A 25484-nucleotide genomic window follows, 5' to 3' on the forward strand; every position below is an offset into this window, starting at 1 on the left:
GTTTGCCATACACAGCCTATTAAGTGTTACTTTACGTTTTTTTTCTGTTACTGTGTGTTAAGCAACTGTGTCCACCAATTTGAATTTGGCAGGGATTTCTCCCGTGGACAGACTTCTTTGCCACGGATATATTTTGTATTACTACCGTCTAATTGACACTATGATCCTTGTTCTCCGCTTGTAGATTTGAAGCCTCATTTAAAGATTGAGGTTTACTGGCCATAGGTTAAATCAGTGCGCACTTTGTCCACCCAACTCATGATTCCATGATTTAGAGGTTAAGAAACTATTATATTGGCAACAGTGGAACATTAGCCAGACCCCAGGCCATTTGAAGTGCCAGCTATAATCACGCAATAAGCTCCCTCCTCTTGTCTCCTTGCCCAAGAGTTAGTCTGACTGTTAGCTGTTTTTTTCGGCATACAACATTCCGCTTCTCTTATTTCAGTAATTTTAAAGATGCACAAGTCACAGGGAGTCATCTCCAAATCCTGTTTGCTGTTCCTTTACTGCGTGAACCTAATTTCATTTTTTAATGGATACTGCTTTATTTACTTTATGAAATTGCTTTTAGGCTTCATTGGGCCTGATCAGCTGTCACAGTGTTTGAAGGATGCTGAAGTTGTGGTTATTCCTGCAGGAGTCCCCAGAAAACCAGGTATTTCTTGAATTTGTACTTTGCTCAATAGATAAAACGCAATTTGTTGTGCTGGAAACTGTAATCTTTAGACAACCTCTCAGTATTCTTATACTGTTGAATAACCAAGTTTAAGGGACCAATCTCATCTGAGCTGCTGAGTCATGAAGGGAACAGGAGGGCGTTGTGACCCCTTTACCCCACTAACGTTTAGCCATGCTGATCAGCAGCCACTCTGATGTACAACATTGCTAAAACATATTGGTAAAGCCAATAGCTCTTGCATAGGCAAGACCTATTGACTTTGCCAATGCTGGTTTATTACAGAAACCATATATGTTGCTCCTTACCGCAAATATTCCTCATAACCTCAAATTCTTGTACCACCTTCCCTCCGGTTGTAAGCCAACAATTAACACTAGTTATTTTAGAAAATCGTAATAAATCAGTTAAATAACCGTTTAGAACCGGAAACCATAAGTTCGAAGAAACCCCACCTAAGAAATGTATTTGAACAAATACCTTATGGTGATTGGTTCCTTAATCCTCCAGCTAATTCTTGTGGGGAGTGTGGTGGAGTAGGTGCCTCCTCTGGACTGTTTCTATACCCTCTTTACCTTGCCTCAGGGTGCCAGTGTATTTGAAATTGGGATCCTGTTGTTCTATGCCCATACCAGCACGCGGAGCCGAGGGCTACAATACTTGGGCCCTGCCTGTGCAATACCTCATACCACGCAGCCCCCATCGTGCTGCCACGACCCACGGCGTTGATGCTGACGTTCTTGCCTCCTTCACAGGTGTGGACTTCTCTACACCCCCCCCTGCGTCCTACAATCTGGCCTTCCTAACACTTTAATAAGGATAACAGGTGCTACAGGACACTGCGCTACCCTCCACTGTCCTGCTTGGTGTCCGGTGCCATTTATTTATTTATATGGGCCCACCAATACCAAACAGACCAAAATCCCGCTCAAAACGCGCAAGACCCCCAGGTCGCGCTCTGAAGAACACGAGGACACGGATCCGCCGGAGGAGGATTGGAAGGTGATCCTACTTGGCATGCAACAGTCTCCGTCCTGCCGCAACTGCCCACCTACGGGCGGTGTAGTGGGTGGGTGAGAATATGGAGGGAAGTGGGCAAGTCGTGAGCCCCTAGCGTGTTCCCGAGAGGGAAAACCCCCAGAAGCTACGTTTATGGGGAATACAAGTAGTCTCATTATGTTGGGGTATTGGGAGGGGGAGGGGGTCTGTACCTGGCAAGTTGGGGGAGCCGGTGTGGGTGGAGGGATGGTATTTGCTTTTGATTGCATTACAGGTTGTTCAGTCCACTGGGGTTGTCACTGCATTGATTTATGCTGAATATCACACACTGTACTATGCTTGACGGCACATGAGGCATGAATAGCATTATTGTAGCATCGTGGAATATACGAGGTCTAAACAACCCTAGGAAGAAAAGGCAGATTCTGAGCTACCTCGATCGGCACCACATTACAGTAGCTATGCTGCAGGAGACACACTTAAGTCCTTGCACTACACCTCAGTTCGCCTCGCGGTGGGCCTCGCCTCGCAGTTTTGCATCGTACTCTACGTATTGCAGGGGAGTGGCTATATTGGTTAAGAGAGGGGTTGCATTTGTTCCTAGTGGGTCAGATGCTGATGCAGAAGGTAGATTCTGCCTCCTTTGGGGCAGATTTTGCATGCACCCCTCAACCACTCCCCATATAATAATTGGTGCCTCAACCCGCTGCACCATCAAGATGCAGTGTTCGGAACTGAGTTAGAACAGGACATAAACATTTTTTTTTACCGCAATCTAGACTCTGTTCCCATTATCACAACTGTTTGGAAGGCGTTCAAAGTCACGATTAGGGGTTGTTGCATATCTAAGGGTGGGGGTTTACTTAAGATCGCTGCGCGCTAGCTTGTCCACATTGTTATGTTATGTTACGTTGTTTTTGTATAGCGTACGGCTACTCGAACAGGAGTGTCCCGACGCTTTTTTCCACCAATGGCTGATAAAAGGTAACACAACACAGTAAAAACAGAAACCTAAACAAAAATAAAAAAGACCATTTAATAGAGAAACAAACTAAGAATTAAAAAGCCACGTCTTCAGGCTCCTCCTAAACTGAAGCAGATTGGGAGCACTGCGCAAAGCAAGCGGAAGCGAATTCCACACCTGGGGAGCTCGACAGCTAAAGGATCTCCCTCCAGGGCGAGCCTTCCTTACCCGTGGAACCACAGCTTTAAAGAGGGATTCCGAGCGGAGAGAACGAACTGGATGATAAAAGTTCAGCCTCCGCTGCAGATATCCCGCCCCTGATCCATGCAAAGCTTTATGCATCAGGGTCAGGGATTTAAACAGGATCCGCTTCCTAATAGGGAGCCAGTGAAGCTTCTGAAGCAACCCCGAGGCACGGGCTCGCCTACCAAGACCAAAGATTGCCCGGGCAGCAGAGTTCTGCACCACCTGGAGGCGCTGGACCAGGTAATCGGGGAGGCCAAGAAAGAGGGCGTTGACATAGTCCAGCCTTGAACCGATAAGAGCCTGAACGGTAATCCTCCTGTGCTCCTCCGACAGCAAAGGCAAGAATTTGCGGAGCATCTTCAGGATTCCGTAACAGGTACCGGCCAGGCCAAGAATGTGGGTTCGCAATGCCAACTGGTTGTCTCACTTGACGCCCAGTTCTTTAGCGAGAGAAAACTCAACAATTGCAAAGCGGGCTGAGCTCCGATCCAGACGAGAATGACATCAGAGCCACCATGCGCTGTAAACGTACGGAATATGAAGAACTGGGTGATAGAGTGTAAATTTCGGGGGAAACACCATATAGTGAGGGTTTATGGCGAGGGAGATCGCCCAGGGAAGGACCTGGCTGCTGCGGTCAGACCACCCAGATTTTCCACTTATTTGATGGAATTGCAGGATGCACAAGGCGACGTGCATAGAAATCTCCCTGACCAGTTGCGTACCCTTAGAGACTACTATAGTGCCCTGTACTCCTCCCATAGAGGCGCCCCTCTCGTCTTGCCCGACTACTTTGAAGACACTACCCGTGCCTGGTTAGGGGACACCCAAAGGAAATTTCTTAGTTTGGATTTGGAACATGACGAAATAACGGAAGCTATCATGCAGATGAAGTCTGCGCTGGCCCCGGGGTCTGACGGCCTTCCAGTAAATTTTATAAAACATACGTCTCCGTATTAGCCCCGATTCTGAAAATTCTGTTAATTTGACTTGCATCAGTTTCAATATTTTTGCCCTACTGTTTTCAATATCTCAACTGTTCAAACTGCTTCATTTTACTCTAAAACTATTATTTTCACTTAGGCATGACTCGTGATGACTTGTTCAATACCAATGCTTCCATTGTGGCAACTTTAACAGAAGCTTGTGCGAAGCACTGCCCTGAGGCCATGATCTGCATAATTGCCAACCCGGTAAGAAAGTGGCTTTTAACATTAACCCCAGCCTTACTCCTACTTCTGACTTGTATCCCTTCTTATTAGGAAATCTTTGATCAAAGAAGGGCAGAGATTTTTTTTTTTTTATCTACAAGGGGAAAAGTAGTTCCTGGGCTTTGTTTAACAGGGTCATGCACACCATTAATAGGCCCTATATCTGCCTGTAACATCAGACTTTGGTTATTGCTACATCTTTGAACTAAGTGATGAAACCAAATAAAATGTAATTGAGGTTGCACATGGTAGTACATTTATGTAGGTGCAACTCGACCTATATAAACACCATATTTAAAATGAGTGTGAATAGAAATGAAGCTATAAGTTTGCCTCACCTACAGGTAGGTGTGTATGAATCCAACGGCAGCCGATACAGACATGACTTGATGGATTGGTCGAAATCTGATTGGCGAGTGTGTAACATCAGAACATGTGCAATGTTACTTATTGAACTTTCATGAAATCATTTAGAAATTGATAATTGTTTTGCGTTCTATCCTTGAAAAATCATTTTGACTTGCATTCCCTGGAGATGTGTGGTCATCTGTTCCTCTAAGATATTGTTTGATTGTATTATCAATTTGTCTGATCTGGATTAACATGATATTTAAGCATGTATGAAGGTGAAGCATGTATTGGCCAACTGTGGTGCCACCGTGCACAGATTTTTCTAATGGAGGAATATACATGGATGGAATTCCTTTGTTCTGTGCCATCTACTTTCACTAATATACACCATTTCCCCCCCTTTTTCTCTAGGTAAATTCAACTATCCCCATCACCTCAGAAGTGTTTAAGAAGCATGGTGTCTATAATCCCAACCACATTTTTGGTGTTACAACGCTCGACATTGTGAGGGCAAACACATTTGTTGCACAGCTCAAGGTAAGCAATCCATTCACTGCAAAATGAAAGGAGATATTTGAACCTTTAAGATGATAAATATTATTATTGTTGCGTTCTGCTGTTTACTGAAATTGTTGGATACAATGGGTTTGAGCACTGAGAGAACCGCTTATGCAGACCCTCAGTACTATTTGAAGTCTGTTTCTGGGTAGAAGACTGGATGAATGAGGATTACACCAGGATGAGTTTGAGGTTTTAAAAAAAATCTTTTTGGGGGTTACTAAAGATGGTTGGGAGCATAGTATAGGAGTGTCAGTATTGATAGTCTGGTAGCAGCAGTAAAGCACTTTATGTACAGGGCAGTTTATTTAATTCAACTATATTTTAAGCAATTTAGGTGGAGGCATAATGTTTTTTATTTTTAACTTCGTTTTATTGTCATTTAAGTGGAGGCATAATGTCGGCAATTCTGGGGGTGGGATGAATCCAACTCTGTGTATATCCAACATGGCAGCATGCTTGGCAAAAGCTGGAGCTTAGCTGCAAGTGGTTGGCTTATTAGTGTTTCACATGTCAAAAAAAACCACATTGGAGCTCTGGCGATCAGATATTTAAGATGGTATAGCTCTGCACAAGTTTCATCAAAAGCGTGGAGCATTGTTTTTCTGCCACCACCTGTTAATCTATTGTTGCATTTAACTGATACTTTAACTTTGTGTGATTTTTATTTGGACAAGCAGGACCTCTTAGTAGTTCACGTATCTATGAATATGGAGTAGCTTTACTTCTGTGCAGCATCTCTAAACACTCCAAGAGTTGTTTTTTTTTGTATACCTTATTTTTCTAAATTAACTTTATAGTTCATTGGACCCTAAATATCTAACTGACATTGCAGCAGCATCCAAAGATGTATTTTGTACTTTTTTTATCTGAAAAAAGTAAAAAAGAATGGTCTTGGAGAGATGAACTGCACTGTACCTGTAACCCGGAAGGATGACCATGCAGCCTCAGGGTACTGATTTGGGCTTTAATTTTCAAGTTCAAATAAGTCCTGTTCTTGATGATGGACTATCTCCGTAAGCTCCTACTGTTTTCCCCAGTGTGACTTGTAAATATACAAGGCAATCTTCAAACTCCTATACTGTGGCTCACGGAAAAAAATAGCCTTTAGAGGTCTTGCATAAAGGATCTGTCCAAGATATAACAACAAGATCGATGTATAAACAAGTGATTAACAGCAAAATAGAAGTCTGGGAAAGAAAATAGCAAGAATTGGACATTCACAAATCTAAAACCCATCTATTTCTTGACAGAACAACATATTCAGTTTTCAATTGATAGTAAAGAAGCAAGAAAAGCTGTAAACAAGGAATTCTCATTACAGGGAGCCTCTCTTGAAAAAGCGAAAATTCCAATACCTACTGTACTCCTGGCTCTCAAAATGTGGGCGGAGCCAAAACCTCTAGAGATGCTCACATTTGTCATGCGACAGCTGCGCAGTGAAGCCCGCTCATAAAAAGCAGCATATAACAAGCTTCCTATTATATGAGCAGTATGCCATTGTAACGAAAGCAGTAATCATCTTCCTCAAGACGTGAATACATTTAAAAGAAATGCAGGAAAAACAGAATGGTCCCGAATAAGCCATATGTCAGCCTATTTTTCTTCAAAACGTTTGCTGCCTAAAAGGACACCAGAAGGTGCTTTAGACTAACACATACTACCACTAACTGCAAATATTAGCTACCCTAAACACTGGGATTTCGCATGTTACGATAGACCAAAGATGAACTAATATGAGTTTCCATGATTTCCAACTTCCTGAGAGGTGTGTTTTCCTTTTTGGGAGCAGCAGAAATGGAGAAACCATCTTTAATTTCTAAACTTCTATTTGTCAACCTTTCCTTTCCGGAACGAAATGAAACCCGATGTGACTAAATTGTGAATTATTTTATTAATATAATTTCAAAATGAGGACTAAAAGTAAAATGTGTGCTTTTACTGCATATCTAATGTAGGTAGCACATGTGAATTGTGATTTTGTTTCACAAATTAATCAATCATTAGTTTTTTATTTATTTATTTTATGCAATTTTTAAAGCGCGCAAATACCCATACGGGTGTCTCGGCGCTATCGTTACAGAACTCACTTCTTAAGATGAGGGGGGAATTAGGCAGAGAACAACCATGTTTTAAGGCTCTTTCTGAACTTGAGCAGCGTAGGGGCCGTTTTGATGTGGAATGGTAATGTATTCCACAGTTTAGCAGTAGCGATGGTAAAACATCTATCTCCCCAGCTGGCCTTTCTTGTCCGTGGGACTTTCAACAAGTAGGCTGAGGACGATCGTAAGGTCCTAAGTTGTTCCACTGGGCAGAGGGCTTTTTTTAGGAACTGTGGTCCGGAGTTGTTCAGAGTTTTGTAGGCTATACACAGAGCCTTAAATTTGATTCGGCTCCTAATAGGGAGCCAATGTAACTCTTTGATGTAAGGGGACGTGGAGGTGAATTTGGGGATGGATAGTAGGGTTCTAGCCGCGGCATTTTGCACCGTCTGGAGTTTGAGTACCCTTTCCTGAGCGTTCAGAAGAAGGGAATTACAATAATCGGTCCTTGAGAACACTAAGGTGCTGATAAGTGTTTTGCCCGCGGACTGAGGTAAGTAAGGGAGTAGTTTTTTTATTTTTTTCAGGGTGTAGAAGGCAGATGATACCACAGGATTGGCGTGATGGAGGAAAGTCAACTTATTGTCGAATGTGACTCCTAAATTGCAGACCTTGACTACCGGTAGGGGGGGGGGGACCCAACTGAGATGGCCACCACTGTGGGGACCATGCCGGATGCAAGTTCCCGAATGTCATCACCTCCGTTTTATCAGAGTTTAGTTTGAGACAGTTTGATGACATCCAGGAGCTTATCGCCTTCATTCCCTCTTGGAAGTTGGCTGCGACAGCTGTTCCATTATTGTGCACCGATAATACTAGTTGAGTATCGTCGGCGTACGTTGTAAGTGCAATTCCATGCGATTTTATCACCCTCGCTAAGTCCGATACATAGATATTAAAAAGCGTCTGACTTAGCGAGGAGCCTTGTGGGACTCCGCATGGGAGGGAGAAGGTCTGGGAGGTGAATTTACCCATCTTGACTGTCTGAGGGCGATTGGCCCAGAATGAAGCAATAAGATCTTTGGCCTTCCCTCTTATTCCTAAAGCCGAGACACGGTCGATCAGAGTGACATGATCGACCGTGTCAAATGCAGCGGAAAGGTCCAGAAGTATTAGGACCGCCACTCCTCCCCTGTCCATCGTTAGTCTGATTTCATCTGCCGCTTTAAGCAGTGCTGTCTCCGTTCCGTGCCCCTGTCTGAAGCCAAACTGAGTGTCATCAAGTAGATCGTTGTCATTGATGAATTTCGAAAGCTGGATGTTCATAGTTTTTTCGAAAATCTTGGCTGGGAAGGGGAGACAGGCGATCGGTCTATAACTGGCAGGGAGAAGAGGGTCCAGAGTTGGCTTTTTTAGAAGTGGCTTAATAATAGCCTCCTTCCAAACCGATGGATAGACGCCTGTTGAGAACATGGCATTGCAGATAGTAGACAACGCGGGAGAAATCGCTTCTGAGATGAGATTCAGAATAGCTGGGGGACATGGGTCGAGGGGGGATCCAGATTTGGTGCTGGCTACCAGATGTTGAATGTGTTCCTGATTGATGGTGTCGAAAGATGAAAAGATGGGAGAGGTGTTGATGGGAAGTGCTACTGGCGAGGGGGAAGAGGAGGAATGAGAGAAGGTGAGGAAAATGGAGCTAACCTTCTCCTCAAAGAAGCTGGCCAGAGCGTCCGATAGAGACTGAGAGCCTTCTAGGCGCGGGGCAGGGGGATTGGACAAAATTGTAACCACCTGAAATAGTTCTCCTGCCGAGTTTTTCGCCTGGTTGATTTGTGACGTATAGTAACGACTTTTTTCAGAAACTATAAGTCTTTTGTAGATGGAAAGGGCGTTTTTATAGGTCATTTTATCTGCAGGGCTATAGTGGCGGCGCCACTGTCTTTCAAGGTTCCTGCAATACTGTCTCTGCATCCGAAGGGGCTCTGTAAACCACTGGGCTGATGGTATTTTCCTTTTGCGGTGGGAAATTTTAATCAGGGCTAGTTTGTTACAGGCCGTGTTTAGGTTCGTTAAGTAATTAGAAGACGCTATAGTGGGGCCCTGTTCGTTGGGGATATGACCTTCCTGCATCATCTCTGTTAAATGGGCTAAATTGATGTTTTTCCAGTCTCTGTAAGAAAGTTGAGAGGAGGTTGTAGTAGAAGGTTTGGTGGGGTTAATTTCAACAGAGAAACGGATCACTGCATGGTCTGTCCAGATCAGAGGGATTACTTGGGTAATGGTTATAAAGGGACTGTTGGTGAATAGACCATCTAGTGTGTGGCCTGCTTGGTGCGTGGGAGATTTTATCAATTGCAGCAGGCCGGCCGCTGCTAAGTCTGTGGTTAGCTGCGTTGTGTCGTGGTCGTTGGAGGCTTCTAGGTGAAAGTTAAAGTCACCTAGTATGGTGAAATGAGGGGAGCCAGCAGCTGCTTCAATCATATTGCCTATGTTGGCTAGAAACTTGGATCTTGACCCAGGGGGGCGATAGATTAGCATGCCCTTAAACGTTGACTTGGCCGAGAGGCCTAATGTGAAAAAGAAAGCCTCGTATTCAGGGCAATTAGATTGTGTCGTTGTAAGTTTGAACTGGTCTTTATAGATTATTGCTATGCCTCCACCCTTTTTATTTTTAGGCCTGTCTAGTCTGCATACATTGTAGTTGATAGGGGTGGCAGCTTTGAAGTCTGGGCCGGAGGCTTCATCCCCCCATGTCTCTGTAATGAATAAGAGATCCAGTTTATGCGTTTCGATCAAGTCGGCAATTTCGAGCTTGTGTTTGGGGAGGGATCTGGCATTTATTAGCGCTGCTTGAACCAGTAGTGGGACAGTAAATGTAAATGTAAATGTAGTATACTTGTAAAGCGCACAGCTGCCCCAGCAACGGGGCGTCCCGGCGCTGTATAACTCTGGGGAACCCGTCCTGGCTTTTCCCTGTGGGATGGTCCCTTGCTGGGAGTCCCCAAGGTGGAGCCAGGCATCCCCGGAATTGGTGGGGCCGTTGTGGAGATTAGGCAAGCTAATGCCCAGAGTTGCCGAGTGGAACCCCTGATTAGAGTAAGCACTGAAGCGAGAATTATCGAGTCTGCTGACCAAGGTCCACGAGTTGTTGAGGGTTTAGGGGTTTCCTTTATGCAAGTGGGACATTGGTATGGGCCTAGGGTGGAATTGGTATACCCTAGATGTGGTGGAGCATGAGAAGTCAGATACGTGCCTGAGGTCGTGTAGTTCGGCAGAGGTGTAGATGACTCTCACCGTATTGGTAGCTGATCGTGGGGCTGGAGCGGCTGGGGGGGGTAGCCCTCGGCCCGTCCTCTGCGCGGACGAGCGCAGACAAGCTTGCCTTATGCGCGCCTTCGGCGCGCATTCATCGCGCCCGCTGCGCTCGTCCGCTGCGCTTCCGGTGGGGACACATGCTTTATGTTAGAGAGGAGGGTCCAGAGGGGACGTGAGGGGGCGTGGCTACGGAGGTGGGCGTGGCCTAGCAACCGGCCAATCCCGCCGCTTCAGCAGGGAAGATTGAGCCTACGTCAGCAAGTACTCTGCTGAGTAGGAAGGGTTCAAACACGACGCAAATTAAAAGAATTCAGTACAATTTTAACTCAAATAGCTTAAAAATGAGCTGTTAGTGCCCTGCTCCCGGCTGTGCCTCAAGAGCTGTGAATACTGCAATTAAACGCGGCGCTCGTGATCAGCGCGTGTTTATGTCCGAGGGGCGTGGCTATGGAGGTGGGCGTGGCCTAGCAACCGGCCAATCCCGCCGCTTCAGCAGGGAAGATTGAGCCTACGTCAGCAAGTACTCTGCTGAGTAGGAAGGGTTCAAACACTACGCAAATTAAAAGAATTCAGTACAAGTTTAACTCAAATAGCTTAAAAATGTGCTGTTAGTGCCCTGCTCCCGGCTGTGCCTCAAGAGCTGTGAATACTGCACACCCTTTCTGCTCTTGATACTATCATGCAGAAAAGGAACTGCTATTCTGTGAAGCAATTGTGTTTAAAATCCTAATTTACCTTTCCTGCAGGCCCGAAGGGCAGCAGATTCCTTGTGATAGTTCCTGGCATGTAAGCATGGTATGTGGTAGATGACAGGATTGTACACACCCATAGCCACACCCAAGTACTTAACCGGTCTTTAAAAGACCTTTTACTTGTTAATGAGGCTTTGATGTTTTTCACCCCTCAGTGTGAACTCTTCCTCCGCCGTGAGCACCCTCAAACAGCCCAACGCCAGGAACTGCATGCTCTGACCCCCCTTCCAAGGACTCCACGACCCCCCCCTGGGGGTCGCGCCTCACAGATTGAAGACCTCTGTTCTAGAGGGAAGACTCCAGGCAGTAGTTCTTGCAAATTTGTAAACTGATCCCCAGGTAGCAGCCTAGTAGATTTCAGCTACCAATGTGGTATCAACTACTCCTCTTGTCCAACGATCTTGAAGATTCACTTAAACTCACACTTTCGCCCCCTCTGTAGTTTTGGTCTTAATAGCCTGAGCAAATCATGTACCAAATCCCCTCTTTCCTTCCATGGCTACGATAGCCACAGGGACAGCGTACACCCCAGTACTCAAGCCTTCTGGCTGCTGCAGCTTTCAAACCTCTTTAGTGTGTCCATGGTGGAACACAGCCACCGTGTCTGAGGCAGGATTTGGCACTTTCTGCTAGGATGGCAGGCAACAACTTAAGACAAATGGGTCCTGCAAGATGTTCAATGTAGTTATGCTTTACCATTTATTTTATTTTAAAGATTTTATATAGCGCTGGTTTGACCCAAGAGTATCAGAGCGCTTAACAAGATCCATATTAGATACATTTAAAAAAAAAAGCAATTGAGTACTTGGAATAATAAAATGGACAATTTGCACATGTGGCACAGAATTTGGAAGGTGCAAAACATGGAAGATCAAGGATTAAAACAGCAGATTAAAGATAGAAGAGAGGGAGTGATGGGATGGGTAGAACAGTATAAGGCAGAGAGGGAGTGTAAGATTAGTGTCAGAGTAAAATTAAGAGCATTTGTTAAGAAGGAGCAGCTTGAGCTTTTTCTTGGAGCAGGGGTAGGAGGGGTTACAGCGTAGCTCTTTAGGGAGAGCATTCCAGACAGAGGGTGCATTTCCAGAGAATGAACGAGATTGGGTAGTTTTCTTTTTTAGTAGGGGGGGGGGGGGACAAGGATAAGAGTGTTAGTGCTTCTCAGTGGTCTGGTGCAGCCCGCTTTGTGGAGTTTATCGGAGAGGTAGGATGGGGAATTTTGATGGATGGCTTTATGGGTAATGCAAGCAGTTTTATAGGTGGTTCTGCCTTCAATCGGGAGCCATTTGAGCTCCTTGCTACCATTACTTGCTGTATCCTCCACCAGCCTCAGAACAGATAACTGAGGCACATCTGTCCCTTGTGCAGCAGGAAGTGTAGAAAGCTTTGGCAAAAGCAGACATTGGAGTGAGTGTGCAGACTCCAGAACTTGGCTATACTTATTGTTCCTACTCCTTCTTGGTTCTGAACAGACGGAGACTTCATCCCATCTTAGACCTTCGCCCTTTCAGTGCCTCCCTGCAGAAGGACAAGTTCAAGATGCTTGCCCTGGCCCAGGTCTTATCTTCCCTAGACCTTGGAGAGTGAGTGTTGGCGTTGGATTTGCAGGATGCCTATTTTCATATTCCTATCCCCATCCTGTCGGCCCACAGATGCCATTTGCAGTCACTGTGCTCCCCTTTGTCCTCACAAGTGTTCATGAAAGAGATGGCAATAGTTACAGCGCATTTTCAAGTGTCTGGGCTGGGACCCGGTCTTCCCTACTTTGACAGGTTGCTGTCTCGTGCCAGGCAGTCTTCATCCAGCTTCAAACTATGGTGAAACTTCTACCATCATTGTGAGTCACCATAGATTTACCGAAGTCACACCTGACTCCTTTGGAGATGCTCTTTCATCAGAGCCATTCTGGACACTGCGGTTTTGCACCCATACCCTGGAACAGAGTCTAGGACATCTGGGTTACGATCCTGATGTTTCAGCATCTGTCCTAGATTTTTGAGGATAACTGAGGCTACTGCATCCTGCTGGTCAAGCATGCCAGATGGCATATGTGTGCTCCGCCTTAGGATCTGTAGTCCAAGTGAGCACAACACCAGGGGGATGTTTCCTCCTGTGGTAATTGATGTCGTAATGGCAGCCAGGCATCCCTCAACCAAGTCTGTATATGCCAGCCATTGGGACATGGTTGTGGCTTGGTGTGCTACCAAGCAGAGTGACCCACTCCATGCTAACCTGTCCAAAGTAGTGGTGTATGTGTTGTCCCTGGCCCAGCAAAGTATTTTTAACTGTTAAATGGTTTCTGTCATCTCTTTCGGGCTTTTCATGGTTACCGTAAAATACCCTATTTTTTTAATTTACCTGTTGTGATGCGTTTTCTCAAGGTTTTACCCCATATTAAGCCCCTTTCTCTGGAGGGTCCCCATTTTAGGTAGGGCCTCCCGGCCGGCTACTGAGTGGCAATGCTTCCCAAAATTCAGTTTTTTCATTCCTCTGATGGCTCTACCGATATTGCCCTCTAGTAAATCGCCCTGCGTGTGATGTAGTTGGGTCCCTAGATACGCCCAACATCCCACTTCACGCCTTCGGTGTCTTGAGGCCAGGATTAATCGCAGCTGTTGGGAACAGGTAGGACTTCGCCCAATTCGCTTTGAGCCCGGCCATTCTACCAAGGTCGCCGAGTAAGCGATTCGCGCCCGTAAGCGCTTCACCCGAATTAGCTAAAAACATGAGTAAGTCGTCCGCATAGAGCGCAATATGATGAGTCTGCCCATGCACATGAAGGCTGTGGTAATGTAGCCCCGTTCTGGCCTGGGCCACAAGTGACTCCATAGCTATGGCAAATAAGAGGGGGGATAATGGGCATCCCTGCCTCCTTCCTCGTCCCACTTCACAGGTGTCAGATCAACCCAGGCTTGTCACTATAACTTTGGCATTATGGGCGAGTGAGCTACAAACCTTCTGTCCATCTTATTACATTTTTACCCAGACAGGCTGGTTCTATGATAACATCACCCATCCGACGTTCTTATCTCCACATCACCTATCTGAGGAAGAGAGGTTCCATTGGTAGATCCAGAACTGGCATTTAGTTTCTATATTGATCATACTAGAGAAGACCGGGTGGACAATCAACCCTTCATTGGATTCACTGGAGCAAAGAAAGGCAAGGCAGTCCAGAAAAGGAATGCATCTCATTGGATCTTGCTCTGCATTACGATCTGCTACGCAGTCAAGAGAAGGTAGCCACCAGAAGGTATTACTGCGAGGTCATATGAGGTGCCTGTCCAGGACATTTTCCAGACTGCTAAAATGGTGCCACTTCATGTATTCATGAAGCACTACTGTCGGGACAATCTGATTTGTCGCGAGGGGCACTACGCCGACTCAGCCCTGAAGGGCTGTTTGGTCTGAGCTATTTCAGACTGTATCCCCACCTGGGTGATACTGCTTTTGGTATCTATTCAAAGGTCAGAATCTGCAGTTAGTCTCAGAAGAACAAGTTACTTAACGCAGGTAATGTTTCTGGTAGAGACTCTTGTCTCGTCCCCAGACGATCCCTGCCCCTCCCATTGTCCATGTTCTGTGAACTAAGCCCAACTGAGCACTAAGAGCAAAGACAGTTAAAAAAAAGCCGCTGATGTCTGTGCGCATTTGTGGCCACTATATAGGGCCCCAGCTCATCACTTCAGGATAGGAGTGACATTGGTACAGTGCCACATGCACCACCAGTTGACATGCAGGGTTACTGCTTGCGATTTTTCCGGATTCTGTTTGATGCCTGGGGAAATATTCAAAAGGATACATTTGCAGTTAGAATCTCTGCAAGAAAAGGCAGTACTGAAGCTAAAGTTACTTGTTCATCTGACTCCTGTTCACTACAGGTTAGTTGATCGATCCAAGTGTTTTTAGCTTAGGCGATTCACACCGATTTATGGGAACATAAAAATGCTTTACCATCCGATAAGGTTGATTCTCAGTCCAGAACAAACAATGTAAATGTTTGGGGGCTTCTCTGAACCCAGAGTAGTTCCAAAACGTAGTGTGTTGTGTGTGTGCATCTTGGTTTTAACTGCCCACTGTACACAGCTGTGTATTAACTTCAGTTGTTCATAGATTATATATCCGTGACTACACATGTGGTTTGTAATCTTCATTGTCAAGCTTTACCTCCGGTTGTAGCCCTCACCACCTGCGGTTTAAGGAGGACAATATAGTTCTTTCACAAAGAGTCCAGAATGAATCTGTCATGGACTTACCTCAAACCTGTAGAGTAGTCTCAGGGGGATGATCTGAATAACCTCCGTCTCCCACCTGCTTCCCTGTCCTACCTTGAATAGTACCAGACCGGGGATTGGTAAAGACTAGGGGAAGGAATCCTCAAGGGGTGGTGTACCGTATGGTGTGCTGAGGTGATGACTGATACCCAGTGGAATTGTTGCCTTTCTGGTCCATCAGCCTGGAAAAACAATCAACAAGCAGTCACTGCTGCGTTAATCTATGTGTGTGTGTGTGTGTGTGTGTGTGTGTGTGTGTGCGCGCGCACACGATAAATGACAGGAAGAAAACTTGTACTGTTTCCATAACACACAAGTTGCCAGATTGTTTTTCATCATCTTTATTCTTGAATTTCTCAAATCTTAGGGTAAGACAAATGCACGTTGGGAACAGCCACGCGTTTCATACCTATTCACATGGGACTTCTTCAGGGCTGTTTAAACCTAAAAACATATATACAAACAATACATTAGAAACAATTGACATAAGGACAACTGGTTTAACAATACATTTTTTTGACTGAAAGGAGTTATTGTATAGTAGTAATACTTCATATACACACATACAAGGCACATTTTAAAAAAACATGAATTGCTTTTTACAAATATTACATAGAACACAAGTGTTAGCTTAGACACTCTAATGTTCAACAGCAAAAGAGCATTACTAAAACGTGTAAATAGTCTATATTTTATTCCATTTAAAAATACAATTTACATCTATACACCAATTTTTACACTCTTCAAGCCATTTGCATTTATGGAGACAAGGTAATCCACTACCTTCAGTCTCACTAATGATTATAAACCTCCTTTCGGTTTTCCTGTCCTATTTTTCATTTCTCTCTAGAGTATATAAATGTGTTCCTTAACGCGCCTGGACCCTTTCTTGCTGTTGTCGGAGAGTGATGTGGGCCACCTTGAAGGTGATGAATGGGAATTGGCAAAGATGCCCCCAGCCTCCTACCTAGTGAGGTGATGAGGGTTGGGGGCGGGAGGGGGTCACTAAGTGGCAATACCCAAAGTAATACTCTTGGGAGGGAGGGAGGGATGGGCATAACTAATTCTAAGATCCTAGTAGGTATTGGGCTTCTGGCAGCTAAATACGAAAGTACACAGTATTCAAGTTGAAAATGCCCCCTTGACACTCCCTTTCAATCTAGGCCTGGATATTTGTGCATCAGCCGAAAAAAGCAGTTTACAAGGAATAGGGGTGTGTGCGAAAACAACCAAGAATTTGATGCCTTTGCCAAAAACACATGGTCTCAATGAGCAAGAATGAAGCCCACAAGCTTAAATAATTGAAATTGGTGAGCTTCAGACTTTGATTGTATTGAGTGTGAGACAATGAAAGAACAATGAAAATCTACTACTTGAAACACTGCATCTAATGTGGTATTTAACTTCCTGTACATGCAAGATCTGTATTGTTTTAAGGGGGGAAAAACGATGTAAATGTTATTTGTTAATACATCTGGAGAGTCTAACTTCTAGCCCATGTTAAATTAATTGGTTTCCTCTGTGGCATTCCTAACCATTTTATCCTTCTTAGGCCATTTTGGTGTTCAATATGTTGCATCTTCCAAATTGATGAAGTCTACTTAAATGCTAATTTATTTTACTGTCATTTTGTTTCTGGAGGGTTTGGATCCAGCCCGTGTCAATGTCCCAGTCATTGGTGGCCATGCCGGAAAGACAATCATTCCTCTCATCTCTCAGGTGTGTACTGAATATTTTTTTTGTTACCCACTGTTATTGTTTCCGCAAAGCTCTATCCTAGCACACCTAGATCTAAAAGCTGATTAAGACAAATCTTGTATTGTGCTTTCCGACTACTTTTCACCTGTTAAATTGCGTATTTTCTTTCCATTTCATCTTTCTTGTTGACTTTAACTACTCCAGCTCCCTGGCAACACACCCCTGGCTTCAGCATACTTTCAAACCTTGCTCCTTAAATACACCACCAAAACCTATCTGCCAGTCGTTGTACAGGTCATGACAGGCGGACCATGTTTTGGTTGGTCTCCCACCCAATGCTGGGATGATTACGCCGAACTAGGGCATAACTGCCTAGCTGAGGGGAAGATTACACTTTTTAATGCATAAGAAGACCTCTTCACTCTGGGGGGGTTCTCAGCACCTGATTTGTATTTGTGTGCAGGCCCAATATGCACACTACTAGTCCCCCCCCCCTTTTTTTTTTTCACACGTGCCGGTGGAGGCGAACAATATGGCCCCTGATCACTTGGTGGCATTAATTTCTATGGTAAACTCTACTTGCCCGTTCAGAGATATGTACTCTGAGGACTGTACAGCACAAGCCTGGGGTGCTATGGCGAGACGTGCAGGCAAAGTGTATATGCCCCGGCTCGTCCAATAGCACATCATCCTAAACTCTCGGAAACCCGGGACCAAAGGGCGCTGGAAATACTGGTGGATATGGGTTTAGTCCCAACGGGTGCTGTTTACCCAGAGGGCACCATCATCTTGATGGAGGAGATAAACGAACGACATCACAGTGGGCTAATGTCAGGTTTTACGTATTACAGGCTACGGGAGGCACTTAAGGCCTTCAACGACACACCCCTCTGAACCAGCCACCCTGAGCCCCTTACAGACACTATTGGCAGGCCCATTGCAGGGTAAGTTGGTCACCCGACGGTACAACACCTTGCAATCTGGCACTGCACCTATTTTCAGTCCGGCATGAGCGCTTTGGGAACAAGCATTGGATAACGCTCTTAGCAAGGAGGAATGGAAGTTCAGCTGGTCCACGACCAGATGTCTGATAGCTAATTGTAATTTACGCATAATTCACTTTAAATACTTACAGCAGCTGTACTACACACCCCTCAAATTGCATAGGTATGGACTGAGATGGCTAGCTGCAAATGATGTGGGACACAAAGCCGATTTCCTTCAGCTGGCTTGGGATAGTCTCCGGGTTAACAAATTCTGTTTGTTGGTTACACAAGCCTTAACAGTCATGGTGGTGGAGAAAGTGAACTGCTTCCCTCAGATCTGTTTGCTGGGGCTGGTGAAGCTCTTAAAACCAGAGAATATACGACTGGTGCTGATCGCATTACTGCTGGCTAAGAGGAAAGTAGAGCAAAAATGGGACTGTAAAAAGGCCTCTAACTTTAAAAACTGGATACAAGACTTGGTATTTTGCATATTATGCTGAAGAACTTCCAGGACCTTCTAGGCCCAAAGATGTTTGGTCACCTCTAACGGCCTATTTAACGTCTAGCTCTCAAGAGGTCACAGAGGACACAAGTTCACACTAGGAGCATTAATGGTGTAGTGTACGTAATTGTGAGTTAATGTAACGAAACTGGATGTACAATCTACTGTAAAACCAATGACTCCTGATGTGGCACGGGGGAGGGGAATGTTGCGTGAAATATTCATAGTATGTTTCGGAAATGCAGAAATAAAAAAAATTGTGAAACCTCCCATTTTGAACATGGTTTATCTAAGTATTAATATTGGTGGTTTCCTTGTAGTGCACACCAAAAGTGGACTTCCCTCAGGATCAGCTGGAAGCTCTCACTGGTCGGATTCAAGAGGCTGGCACTGAGGTTGTAAAAGCTAAAGATGGAGCAGGTATGTCACAAGGGCAGTTTGTGTGAACTAGGATACAAATTTACAGATGAAACACTTAAGTATACCAGAAAACTTGACGCTTTGCATGTACCTGAAGAGGACCAATAAAGGTCTAGGTCTCATATTGTGTTTTTCATGTAGGTTAGATATATTTTCTTTTCTTCCCATATGTTAATCTGCACTGTTGCACCAAACTAATACAATGTATACGCTGGAATATTTTTACGTTAACGTTTTTATTGATCGCTGTTGTACTGGAGTTGGCGAGATATTATGTTCGAAAGAGTACAACTTTTACATTAAGTATACTTTTGGTGTGTCAACGCAGACCTTCTTTGGCAGATGCCTGTAGGAAGCTGGCTCTTTATATAGTGCACCAAATTGAGGTACACTGTGCAGAGAGTCCAGGTGACCCTTATTGATTTACAGAGGCACAAGTAATAATCCCAAATGTTCTCTTTTATGGTAGCGTGGGTGAGGAGCCGTGTAGGTTTATCAGGGGCTAGTGCTAAGCATTTGTTGCACTCTGAGGCAATAAATGAGACGTATTGTTTTTTTTAGTATAGGGAAGTAAAATGTTCACTTAAATGTGTCTTTATGTGGTAATGCTTTTTTAAATGTATGGGGGGGGGTAAAAAGGCATATACTGCATCGTTACTTGCAATAGGTTTCTGGGGGGTGGTCCCCTTCAGGACATAAGGTGGTAGGGGGCCATGGTCCAGAACCACCAGCAGCTAGTCTTTACCTGCCCTGGAGCGTCCAGGTGCAAATGTGCTGGTCAGATTGGTTAGCTTTGCACACCACATCGAAGGGGGGCTGTGGAAGAAGGTTACCTAGATGCATGCTGTTGTGGGGACAAGTCCGGGAGCTCCCAACGAGGTAGGGAGGAGGTTTGTGAGAATCCTGGGAGCAAGGACTCAGTCTATTTTCGGAAACCCTGGCTGGGGAGCCCTGGAGCAGACTGGTTAGGTTGGCTGGGCTCTTGCATCACAGGCACTCACTGGTTGTCTGTCTCGCCGGTTATGAGGATAGAAATGGGACAGCTGGGTCACTTTTTAAGTGGGGCTCTGCGGTGCTGACGTCCCTCGACGGCTGCTAGGTCTGAGTCTGGATTGGACTCAAACAGCGTTTGGTTGGTGCAAGGAGTCCGCTGTTCCGGGTATTGGTGCTGTGCAGCTCCAGTTGGTCTTGGTGGCTTTTCATTCAGTGGGGAGACTGATCTGACCTTCTGGTTCCTGCAAGGGAGTAGCCCCTCTACCCCAAGTGAGATTGCTGGCAGTTTGCAAAGTGCTGGCAGTACACTGGAGTTCTTGGCAGATGCAGAGGTGCAGGACAAGTCAGTTTGTCGCGATTGTTGGTACAGGTAGGCATAGTTTGGTGCCAAAAAGTCTGCAACTGGTCCCCGAGTCTTGCTTTTTCGCTGGTCTCTGTCTTCCTCTTGTTTGTCGAATCGGAGTTCGTCAGGCTTGCCTCCTAAATTCCTACATTTAGGGGTGTTAAGGAAAGTGTAAGGTAGTAGCCCATGGGCTACTTACCTTTGGGGTGCCTAATCCCCCTATATGACCACTCCCTGTGGTGGGTGGTCATAACCATAATAATAATAATAATAATCCACATTTGTATAGCGCACAATCACCCGTTAGGGTCTCTAGGCGCTGGGGGCCGTCGGGAAGATTAAGCAAGCTATTGCCCAGAGTCGCATGGTGCTGGGCTAACCCGGAGCCGGGGATCGAACCGTGATCCCCAGATTCCAGCGTCAGTCGCCCTGGCCGCGGCGCCACACCTCCTCCCATGTGCATACCATGGCCCTGTGCATCTAATTTCACCAAAAACCAAAATAGTTGAATTTACTTTTCTTGTTCGCTTCAACTAGCCCACCATAGTGGTGTAACTAGTCTGATAGTGAACCGGACTAGCTAATGTTCCCGCCTGTCCTTGTGCCAAATGTGTGCTTGGCAGGAGGTGGCATTTCCCCTGTTTGGGGAAGAAGCCGGGGTCGCATATCAAAGGCGGCAGAGGCCTTGAAGCATCCTGCTTTGATGTGCTGATTAGTAGTCATCCTGCTTGGAGAAGAACCTCTGGCCAGAACAGGCATTGTTTGTGACCTCCGTTCGTGAAAGAAGTGGCTCCATTGGGCCACCTGGGTCACCACTGACCAGCTCTCAGCCTTCCATGGTAAATGAAGAGTCAGAGCAAACAGCGGAGTATAATCACCAATATTTTATTATAGACTCTCCAAGCGGGGCCCCCGTCTGCACAGTCCCTAGAGTGTTACAGAGGGAATTAAAAAACTGTGTAAAGATAGAATATATGCATTCTATGGTCAACTAACATGCCCACAGTGGAATTTTCCAAACCGATGTGGATGAACAGTGTAAAGACAAAAAAATATATACTCGTTTCTTGCACAACTCAAGACATTTTCGAGGCCATTCCTCCCTGCTTAACGATTAAACTGCTAGACAGGTGGGAGAGGGCCTTTACTAAGAGAAAGCTGTGCACTGGCACTAACCGTTCTTTGTTGCAGGAAAAAAAACTTAGCAAAGAGTATTTCTCGGAAATCAGCAGGGTTAGTTTCGACCAGCAGGAAAATTACGTCTAAAGGATAATGGCGTAGCGAATGCTTACTTGTATATGCCTTTAAAAAAACATCAGCAAGCATAATCGAACACATCATCTTTTTAGCATGAGCTAAAAACATTTTCTATTGGGAAAGTTAGTAAGACTGGCCCATATTCAGGGGGTAACTGTGACCTCATCATTATTTGATTCAGCATTATAAGTAGACATTTAATCAAGGTGGAGCTATGGGCACTGTTTATCATTGTCATCTGATAGTGGGACAGCGAGTAGGGATGTCTCTTTGACTATCCCCTCGTCTATATTCATAAGATCATCAATATCATTCTGTAACATCATGGTGGCATTCGTAACGGAGGCAGATATAGTCTGTTTGGGTGTTAAAACAGTGACCCAATAGGAACAGCCCAAACTTTCCGTCAATTGCCCAAGGAAATCAAGCAATCCACAATATTCAATAACCAAGTTTTCTCGGCCTAGGGACCCCCTAGACATTTGCTGGGCAGCTGAAAATTATCTCGTAGGGAGAGGAGTGTACTCTAGAATGTGCAGTGGTCCTAGTGGACAGTAGGGTCAAAGAAAGAGCATCTAGCCATTGCAACCCTGCCTTCTCCTGAATTTTTGCCAATTTCAGTTTCCGTGTGCCATTATACTTCTCAATGAGGCCCAATTTCTGCAGGTGGTGATTGGCGGCATGGAATTTGTTTAATATGCAAGCCATCACATATTAGCTCAATCACTTTCCGCTATTGTCACTCCAGATAACTCTGGGAATTCCAAATCGAGGAAAAAGCTCTTTATTAAGTACCTTTGCTGTTGTGTTGGCCGTATTGTCTTTAGTAGGGTAAGCCTCCACGCATTTACTGAATGCACATATGACCACTAGAACAAATCGAGATTATTAGAACGTTTTAATTCAATGAAATCCATTTGAAGGATTTCAAAGGGGAATGTAGGTGGTGCAAAGTTACTGGATGGTGTAGGGGTGCCTTTCCCAGGATTGTGCATCAAATAAATCCTAGTTTTTCACAGTGTGCAGCTATTTTGGAAATATTGTAATTACACCAAACTGGGGCCAATAGTTTACAGATACCTTTTGCACTGATATGAGCTGAACCATGAGCCATGGTAACCACAGGGAGTACATATGCATCAGATATCATCCATTTCTGCTTTCCTGACAAACCAATCCAGCACCCTTCATCTAAACATGCTGTACTCTTGCCACACCGCTAATTCTTCTATTGTGGCCTCGCTTTGTATCTCTTTCACACATTTAACTGTTATTTCAAACCTAGTGTTCTCTGGAACCCATCTAGCTGGTACTGCAACAAACATTTACTTCGTCCTACTCTGAGCCGTCTCTTTGGCTGTCTGATCAGCAAACTCATTCCCTCCACCTACGTCCTCTCATTTACTTGTGGGCACTACACTTCATAATAGCCATCATCTTAGGAAGTGCTAGTGCAGATAGTGATCGTAAAATCCATTGTCCGTGTTGTATCTTAGTACCATGCGAAGGAAGGAACCCTCTCTCCTTCCAAGGTCACGCAAAATTGTGTGCAGCCCCAAATGCATACTGGCTATCTGTGTACATATTGACAACTAATCCTTCAGTCAATTCACAAGTTTGTAGAAGGGCAAAAAGTTCTGCTGCCTGGGCAGATTGATAGGGGACTCGTGATGTCTCTACGACTATGCACAATGTAGTGATAGCATAAGCTGCAGTGGTGGTGCCTTCTGATGATTTAAAACAAGAGCCATGGACATATAGTTCTCCTTGGGGATCAGATAAGGGAACATGAGTTAAGTCTAACCGTCCTTTTGTCTCTTCCTCTGTTCGGAAAATACAATCATGTTTGTCAACTGCATCATTCTTGGAAGGGAAGGTGAGTAACGTGGCTAGATTCAGAGTGGCACATCTTTTGATCGTAATATGTTTGGCGAACCATGTCAATTCATAGCTTGTAAAATGTGCACTGGTGAGGTGTTGTCCTTTTCAAACGTGTGTACACAGCATGGGGGTACCATAACTGAGGTTCGTATCGAGTACGAGTCCAGCCGATTGTCTGATGGAAGTGGGTGCGACCACTTGCAGACAACTCGGTAGGGCCCTTGCGTCGTGATCAAGCAAAGCAGAGAAATAAGCATACAGTCTCTTTCAACAACATTTTGAGTCCAGATCGAGAGAGCACAACTAGCCATCTCGTGTATGTATAACACAAAAGGCTTGTTGTAGTCAGGCGTGCCTAGTACTGGAGCAGAGCAAAACGCTGTTTTTAATTCTTCAAAGGATTGCTGACAATCTGGCAAGGTAAACACTCATTGACTACTTTCGTTGTTAATGCAAGCAAGGGTTCTATTAGTAAAGAATAGTTAGGTAACCACTGTCTACTGTGGGAAGTGACGCCTATAAAAGCATTCATGTCTTTTTGAGTTTGCAGACAGCATTTTATTAATGTTAGTGATGCGTTCTGGCGTTAACCTTCTAGCCTCCTTTGATCGAAGGTGACCTAAAAGGGTGACAAACTTTGAAAGAGAAATTTTGTGACCATAGTGTGCCAGGTGTAACACTTTCACCATACTATCTTTGCAACCTTGTTCAGTATCTGAAGCAATTAATAAGACATCGACATACTTTACCAATGCATTGCCTGGAAATGTTTGACAGCCAGTAAAAATTGAATCAAATACCTGCTGTCTGGGTGTATGGGAATGCTAAAGAATGCATTTTTCAAATCAATGGCAGAAAAAAACTGAGCAGTAGAATCATTAAAGTGTAGTGATATCCGGAACAAATGGAAATTGCGTGCCCACTATTTTATTGAACTCCCGCAAATTAATCACAAAACGATATACAGCACTGTTAGTCTAGAGGCGCCCTTTTTAGGACCGAAAGAATAGGACTATTGGATATTGCATATGTTACCAGTGGTGACAACTCCCTTATGTATGAGGTCCTGAACAATATCAAGGAGAGCTTGTTCTCTTGCCTTTGGTATTTTATACTGGGGAATGCGTGGTAGTATCGCCTTGTCCTTCACTCGGATAGAAACTGTGGGTATGTGCAATAAGCCTACATCGGGGTCACAAGTGGTCCATAATGTGGGTGGTATTTGATAAAATTTAGGTGGAAGGGGAACAGCTTTAGATGAGCATTGTCGAGAACCCATGTCAGGCCCCATGGTAATATAAACACCATCTGGTGAACAATATATGGTAGTGTGCAACTTCTTTCATTCCAAGCCCATCACATTTACACTACAACTAGATATTAAAAGAAATGGGGAATCCACAGTAGAAGGGCCAATAGTAAGAGCAAGTGGGCGAGAGATAGCGCTTACAACCGGTACTCCTGAAAACCCACCGAAACATTATGGCCAGACAGGGACCATGTGTCTGGAAACAGAGCTCTTTGTGGCACCTGTTTTAAACAAAAATCCCTTGCAAATCAATGGTAACATAAGGGCCAAGCTGATCTACAGGTATGTGAACTGGTCCCCTACTCTGTCTTTAGCTGTCCTAGCTGAAAGACATCCTTGTCACATCATCAGCGTCATTGTAGTACTTACCTTTCCTTTTGTTGTCAAAAGAATTGTTGGTACGGCCTACAGAGGTAATAGTGTGTTGTTGCCTATTGGTCCAACGACCTCCTGTTGCCAGGACCCCTTCCTCTAGCGGACAAAACATTTTGCAAAAGTATAGGGCACTGGCTGCGCCAGTGACCTTTTTCCTTACAGTAAGCACACTGATTTTGTCCCAAAGGTGTGGTGGGTGGCTGTCTAGTGCATGAAAGTTGTCGTTGGGGTCCCGTCCTCTAGTGTTACCTCAATATGCCTGTTGCAATAATACCTTTGTTTTAATATTTATAAAGCACATGGCTGTCCCAGCGCTAACTGTCAAG

General features: G+C 44.9%; 2 protein-coding genes across 3 annotated transcripts in view; one reads left to right on the plus strand and one right to left on the minus strand.

Moving 5' to 3' along the window:
- STYXL1 (serine/threonine/tyrosine interacting like 1) overlaps nucleotides 1-25484 on the minus strand; it is a 299858-nt gene that overhangs the window by 196821 nt on the left and 77553 nt on the right. For both annotated transcript variants that reach the window (XM_078679636.1, XM_078679638.1), the window contains one exon: nucleotides 15804-15838. The gene's annotated coding sequence lies outside the window, so the exon portion shown is untranslated. The remainder of the gene's footprint in view (nucleotides 1-15803; nucleotides 15839-25484) is intronic.
- MDH2 (malate dehydrogenase 2) overlaps nucleotides 1-25484 on the plus strand; it is a 60569-nt gene that overhangs the window by 5285 nt on the left and 29800 nt on the right. The window contains exons 3-7 of the mRNA XM_078679634.1: nucleotides 575-658; nucleotides 3972-4081; nucleotides 4862-4987; nucleotides 17036-17113; nucleotides 18901-19000. Coding sequence (XP_078535760.1) covers nucleotides 575-658; nucleotides 3972-4081; nucleotides 4862-4987; nucleotides 17036-17113; nucleotides 18901-19000 — 498 coding nt within the window. The remainder of the gene's footprint in view (nucleotides 1-574; nucleotides 659-3971; nucleotides 4082-4861; nucleotides 4988-17035; nucleotides 17114-18900; nucleotides 19001-25484) is intronic.

Source organism: Lissotriton helveticus, chromosome 3_1 (assembly GCF_964261635.1).
Source record: "Lissotriton helveticus chromosome 3_1, aLisHel1.1, whole genome shotgun sequence".
Lineage (NCBI taxonomy): Eukaryota > Metazoa > Chordata > Amphibia > Caudata > Salamandridae > Lissotriton > Lissotriton helveticus.